This window comes from Thunnus thynnus, chromosome 11 (genome assembly GCF_963924715.1).
Source record: "Thunnus thynnus chromosome 11, fThuThy2.1, whole genome shotgun sequence".
NCBI lineage: Eukaryota > Metazoa > Chordata > Actinopteri > Scombriformes > Scombridae > Thunnus > Thunnus thynnus.
Genome location: NC_089527.1, coordinates 32,598,809 through 32,605,485, shown reverse-complemented (window position 1 = coordinate 32,605,485; position 6,677 = coordinate 32,598,809). Strand labels below are relative to the sequence as shown.

Genomic DNA, 6,677 nt, shown 5'->3' with positions numbered 1-6,677 from the left:
TACGGTCGCTTTCTCTCCTCTTTCTTCCCTCTTTTGCGACTAACACGCACACACAAGCTTGCACACACACATACACGCACCGACATCTTTTTGCACATCTGATGGTCAGATAATGTGGGACTTGTCCCTCGTTATCCGCCATCAGAAATGTGTGTTTTTCATGGAATTTGGTGAGTGCAAGAAGCCGACCACCAGGCGGCGCCATCTTGCTATTGTCAAACCAAGACACCGCCGTACTTCTGTCATTTGGTTCTCGCGTGACATGACTTCCTCCCATAGTCACGTCCGTGCCTCAAACCCTCGACGTCATCACGCCGCCATCTTGTCACACACACACACACACACACACACACACACACACACATACACATACATAGCTGTTTGTGTTTTGCTTTGGTAGAATGAAATTTTAGAATAGTAGTTTATTGAATGAAGCATTTGTTAACTGTTAATTCTGTTAAGTTAAATAATAAATCTTTAAAGAGAAGTTTCTTTTGTCATTATTGTGTTTAACATATTGTGAAAAGTGGCTGATTGAGGGAGTCAGAGCTCGAATTCAACCTTTCCTTGGTCACCTGTGAATGTTGATATCACTCAGATATTAATATTCTAGGTGAACTCTTTTATGAGACTACCTTGTTTGGTTATTGGTCCCGGTTGGTGCCCTGTAATAGTTAATTCATATTAATAATTCTATTAATTGTTATAATTAATTAATTATGCAATTATCTATGATGATTATGAATTATTACTAACAACCAAACACACTCCCACCCATAGCAACAATGGGTTATAGCTACTTTTCACTCGCCAACCTTTGTGGTAGAGATTCTAGAAACACCGACTTGTGCACAACAATGTATATTGGGACAAGCTGCCTGACCCTGCTTCAGCTTTCCAATTAAAAATCTGAGGTGAAAAAACACACAAATATTCTAGTGAGGCGCTGACTTGCAGGTTATCATTTGTTTAAAAAGACAATATTGAAAATGTGCAAATTGAAACTGCACATAAAACAGGTAACAGGACACACCACCTGAAATTAATGAATGGGCCGTTTTTTCATGCAATACTGTTGTTTGTCTTAACATAGGTTAAGTGATGTGAAAAAGGGCAGAGGTAGGACAAATGAAAGGAAACATGCAGAGAAAATAATAAAGTGGGTAGGAGAGAGAGGCAGTGAGAGAGGGTGGGTTGCAGGGAAAGTGATTAAGATGAAGGTGTTATGTGTAGAGAGCAGGAGGAGGGATATCACAGTCCAACAGAGACTGAGAGAAAGGGGTGTGTGTGTGAAGAGAATGTGAGAGAGATAAAGTAGTTATATGACTATGTATGACTCAGAGTTCTGGTCAGAAAGCTGCCAGAGCTGCAGCTCTCTGATGATCTCTGATGATGGAGGCCCAGGACGAAGCAGAGCTCTGCTTTCCACAACTCCTCAACACCTCCTGCAAGAGGCTGACATCTACTTGGTCCGAAGTTGTGTTTCAGATCATTCTGCTGTCCTCCTTCTCTCTGCTCACTGTGGCTCTCAACCTGCTCGTCATCATCTCGGTCTCCCACTTCAGGTAGAAATACAATTATTGGCGGATCCTTTTTTAAAACTTAGTAATATATAGTTAGATTTAAAAGAGGAATTGTGTTTGAGCTACTACTAAGTAATTTTGCACCTTGGAACACTAGAGCTATTCTGTCTTGCTGACAATGTTTTTGCAAAATAAATCTCAAATGTCTGACTTTGACACTGGAGACAGTGGTTCATGTCCTGTCTCCCCCCAATAATCAATGTATGTCAACCATAACCAAGTAGTTTTGATTGTCGACACTTAACCATGTGTTAACTATAGATGTGGCAGGTCAGAAAACACTCATAGTTTTTTGGAATAGTTGTTTGAGTTGTTTTATCATTTAGATATAAAGACTTGTTGGTTTAATGATGCATTTCTCTTTATTTCCAGGCAGCTCCACACACCCACCAACCTCCTCCTCCTCTCTCTGGCTGTATCAGACATTCTCGTGGGCCTCGTGGTGATACCAGGAGCAGTTCTCCAACAAACATCCTGCTGGTTTCTTGGTGATCTCATGTGTTTTCTCTGTCATTATGTGTCCTTCATCATTACCTCTTCCTCTGTAGGAAACATGGTGCTCATATCAGTTGACCGCTATGTGGCTATTTGTGACCCTCTGCATTACACCACCAGAATCACTGTGAGAAGAGTTAAACTCTGTGTTTGTCTGTGTTGGTTCTTTTCTGCCCTCTTCAGCATTTTCTTTATAAAGGACGAACTGACTCAACCAGGTAAGTATAATTCCTGTCAGGGAGAGTGTGTGCTTGTCATTGACTATATTTCAGCACTTGTTGATCTTGTTCTGACCTTTATTGTTCCAGTTACTATCATCATAATCCTGTATATGAGAGTGTTTGTAGTGGCTGTGTCTCAGGCTCGTGCAATGCGATCTCACGTTGCAGTTGTGACACTCCAGGTTTCACTGACTCTAACATCAAAGAAATCTGAGTTGAAAGCAGCCAGGACTCTTGGTATTCTTGTAGTTGTGTTTCTAATATGTTTCTGTCCATATTATTGTGTGTCTCTTGCAGGGGTCAACACTTCACTCAGTCCATCTGTATTCTTTTTGGGTATTCTGTTTTATTTTAACTCCTGCTTGAACCCTGTGATATATGCCTTGTTCTACCCCTGGTTTATAAAAGCTATTAAACTCATTGTGACTCTTCAGATACTGCAGCCTGGCTCCTGTGATGCCAACATACTGTAGACAGGATGAGGAGTGACTGAGATGAGATCTGCTCTACAAAGACTTTTACTGAATTGAAAAATTTGTGAAAATCCTTTCTTCTCCTTCTGTTCATATGAATAATACATGAGGAAACTCTGCATTACTCTAGTTATTGTCAGTTTAACATCGGAATTACAACCTATTGCATATTTTTTTCTCTCTGCTGCCATTTTCATTTTATGTCAGAGGAGGGCTGCAGTTGGACAAACCACAAAATGACCAACCTATTGCATATTTAGGATAAAAGAATTATTATAATTTATCACAACAATTATTTTGTTCTAATCTGTTTCATTATATTGGTCATTGTTGTATATTTTTTCTCTCTACTGCCATTTTCATTTCATAAGACAGAAGAAATCCCCTCTCCTTAGGGGGCTGATGTTACAGTTAGAGACCAGCCACAAAAATGAGCAGTTTTAGAAACAGAAAGCTAAACAATGGCATTAAAATTACTATCCCTGTATCCCACAAATGTGATAGTGCAGGTGGATAATCAAGTATGGGGGAAAAATGGAGCAGTATCCATGAACAAATCAACAATAACAACAAATCTCAAACTCAAATCGATCAATCACAGCCTTTTGTGTATCACATTTTAGAATTATAACCTAAATGCTGGAAACTGACCTAGTTCAAACATGCAGAAACCTAAATAATCAGCTCATATCTTGCTATTGCATCTTATGTGATCACAGATGCTGTTCTGGCCTCACAGAATATTCAGGCCACAGATCAGAGAGTATTACAGATTAAAGTTTCTTGGTTGAAACTAACAAAATGCCTCAACTTCTGAGACATTATAACTGACACATCAGCAGTACTGTCCAGGGTTTGAACTGCTTTGTCAGAATGTTTTTTTGTCATATCAAAAATAGATATGATAGTACAAGCAAAGAATCATCTGCATCCAAGAAAAGAGGGAAGGAGAAAAAAAGGTACAGCAACATGCTGGTCCCAGAGTTGGAGAAGTTTTCAGATAAAGTAAAGTAAGCAAGCAATTTCACAGATACTATAAAATTGTAAGTGAACATCTTGCATTCAAAGATTAACTTAGGTAAATTACAGGAGTATTAGTAGCAAAATGTACAATATATATTAAAAATAGCTGACTCACTATGTTGAACTAGTGCAGTGCCTGTTCAAAATGTGCTTGTTCTGTCAAGTGTTATTATATTACATTACTGGATTATTCTGAATTGGTTGAGTTTATTTTAATGATTTTGTATACTGTTGTATTGTTTATTCAAGAATATCACATCATGTAAACTGGTAATGTTCTATAAGTAAAATCATAATCTGTAAGTAACTAGAACTGTCAAATGTTGTTTAATAAAGAGAAAATATTTCCCTTTTGATAGTAGAAAATGGAAAAATTCATGTAAAGTACTTGTAGGTTATTCAAAAATGAAAGGAGAATGAAAGGCACAGATTAGTGCTGGTAAGTTTGAGTCTTTGAGTTGTCTCAGTATACTCGAGTACAGACTTTAAAATGTATTGAGTATTTTGAGTATCTCCAGTTTTCTAGTACTGGGTGTTGAACCTCTCAGGCCACTATAATGCAGGACACTCTAACCAGATGTGCTTGTATCAAGTGGTTGTAAATTTACTTATACAGTACTTCATTATCCTCCCAAAATATTAGACTGTATGCTAAATACAGCTGATCTTTTATTAAATCCTAGTCATTTGGTTGAGCTTGTTTATGTTATTTGACTTTGGGGGACTTTCTTGCATTTTCGGTTTGATTGTGGTTTGAATGTTGTATGTTGTGGGATTTGGTTTGCTCTGTGTTTCCCTTGTGTTCCTTCACTCCTCCTGTGTTCATGTGCTCCTCACCTCACCTGCCCTGCATTACCCTCGTTAGCCCTGCCCTCAGGTCCGGACTGGGAAAATCATTCAGGCTGGGAAATGCAGGGTGAAATGTAACTCTGGTCAGGCCACTTTTTGAGCGGGGGTCTGGTGATCCCCCATTAGGAAAATTTTAGTTACAAGACTTGATTTCCTGCATTCTGGTGAATTTTAGTGCATGTGAATAACAAACTAATGAGCCAACAACTGCTTAGTACAATGTACTGTTATGAACCTCAAATAAAACCAAAGGTACATATCATTAAAGAGGGAGATGAAACTACTGCTACTACTACTGTGGCACCAATGCTACTCTCTCCACCTTCAAAAAGAAAAAAGCAAGAGCACGCCATATTTTTAATTTACCATTATAATACAGTTAACCACTCTCTCCACCTGAAAAAAGAACAGAGCAATAGCACAATACCCTATTCAGTGTACTGATATACACCCATCAGAAGTTTAAGTACACCTGTTAAAAAATATTTCTCCATAAAATTACCCTGAACTATACAACTTACATTTGATTTTTCTAACATGTCTTGTACCTTCACAATGCTCTGAAATAGTGGGCTTCTGTACTACTGTGACACTAATGCCACACTCTCCACCTTCAAAAAGAAGAAAGCAATAGCACAGCACACCGTATCTTTTAATGTACCAATATAATACAGTTAACACCTATTCAAAAAACAGCACAAGAGCACAATACCCTACTCAGTTTACTGATATACACTAACAGTTACCCATCAAAGGTTAAAATAGCCCTTTAACCCACACAAACATTAAATAACATAGATCTTTAAGTTGTTGTTGTGTTTTCTCAATAATTTTAAATTATGAGCTCAAAGTATGCCAATTAGATATGCCAATTATGCCATCAATGTTTTTGAGGAAATTAAAAAGGGAACTACCACTTTTATTATTGATTGTCCAGTTTCTTGGCTGCCATCTTTGCTGACACTCAGTTAGACCTCCAGTTGGCCATCTCTGCTAATCCACAGCCAGATCTCCCACATTGTCAGTCAGCCATCTTTGCCGACCACAAGTCAGATCTCCAGCTTCCTGCCTCCTTCTCTGCACTCCAGTGGTCTGCTTCTCCAGCGCCCTGCCCAGACCTGCAGCCATGTCTTCTGGTGCCAGCTTCGCTGTTGACCTCCAGATTGGCCCAGCCTTCACTGTCGACCTTCACATCGGCCAAACCTTTGCCGCTGGCCTGCACTCCAACCTCCAGATGGGTTCCGCCTCCTCCAGATGGGTTCCGCCTTCGCTGCTGGCCCCCGGCCCTCCAGAGTGGTTCTGCTTTCGCCGCTGGTCCCCTGCCTGACCTCCAGAGGGGTTCTGCCTTGCCGCTGGCCTGCACCCCGACCTCTAGAAGGGTTCCGCCTTTGCAGCCAGCCCCCTGCCTGACCACCAGAGCGGCTCCACACTTCTGATCATCCTCCTGGTCGCCATCCCGAGCGACTTCAACTGTCTGTCCTGCACCCCAGTCACTCTCCTGAGCAACTTCACCCTTCTGTCCTGCCTCGTGGTTGTCCTCCAGAGCAGCTTCAGCCATTGCCCCTGCCCACCAGTTGCCCACAGGTCCTCAGCTTTCCCTTGGTCCTGCCTCCAGGCTGCTTGTCTAAGACTTTCTGCTGTGCCTTTGTTCGGCTCCCAGGCTGTCCCCCTGAACTCTCTTGTTTCACCCCTCTTCGGCCCCCAGGCTGTCCGCCTGAGGCCTCTTGCTCTGACCCTGTTCAGCCCCCAGGCCACTTCCTTGGTTTCCTGCGCTCTGGTCACCTGTCTTCTTGGTTACCTGTGCTTTGTCCTGGCCAATGGACTGTCGGTTTTAGCCTCCTCCTCCCCCCGTCTTTAGACAGCCGTGCCGTCCCTTGAGGGGGGGGTGCTGTCATGGATTCATGGGTTGGGATGCTTTGTGTTCTGTGGGTTCTCTGTGTTACACTTATGTTGCCTAGTCATTTGGTTGAGCTTGATTATGTTATTTGACTTTGGGGACTTTCTTGCATTCTCGGTTTGATTGTAATTTGAAT

General features: G+C 41.2%; 1 protein-coding gene across 1 annotated transcript; it reads left to right on the top strand.

Annotated features, from left to right (window-relative positions):
- The first annotated feature begins 1,392 nt into the window (after positions 1–1,392).
- Positions 1,393–2,772, top strand: LOC137192167 (trace amine-associated receptor 13c-like). Its single transcript, XM_067602678.1, has 2 exons — positions 1,393–1,565; positions 1,956–2,772. Exons 1-2 carry the CDS (start codon positions 1,393–1,395, stop codon positions 2,770–2,772), a joined length of 990 nt encoding a protein of 329 aa, XP_067458779.1.
- Positions 2,773–6,677: the final 3,905 nt, after the last annotated feature.

Coding starts and splice junctions, on each gene's coding strand:
- LOC137192167 (XM_067602678.1), top strand. CDS start 1,393: ATGGAGGCCCAGGACGAAGCAGAGCTCTGCTTTCCACAACTCCTCAAC. Junction 1,566..1,955: donor ATCTCGGTCTCCCACTTCAG/GTAGAAATACAA, acceptor CTTTATTTCCAG/GCAGCTCCACACACCCACCA.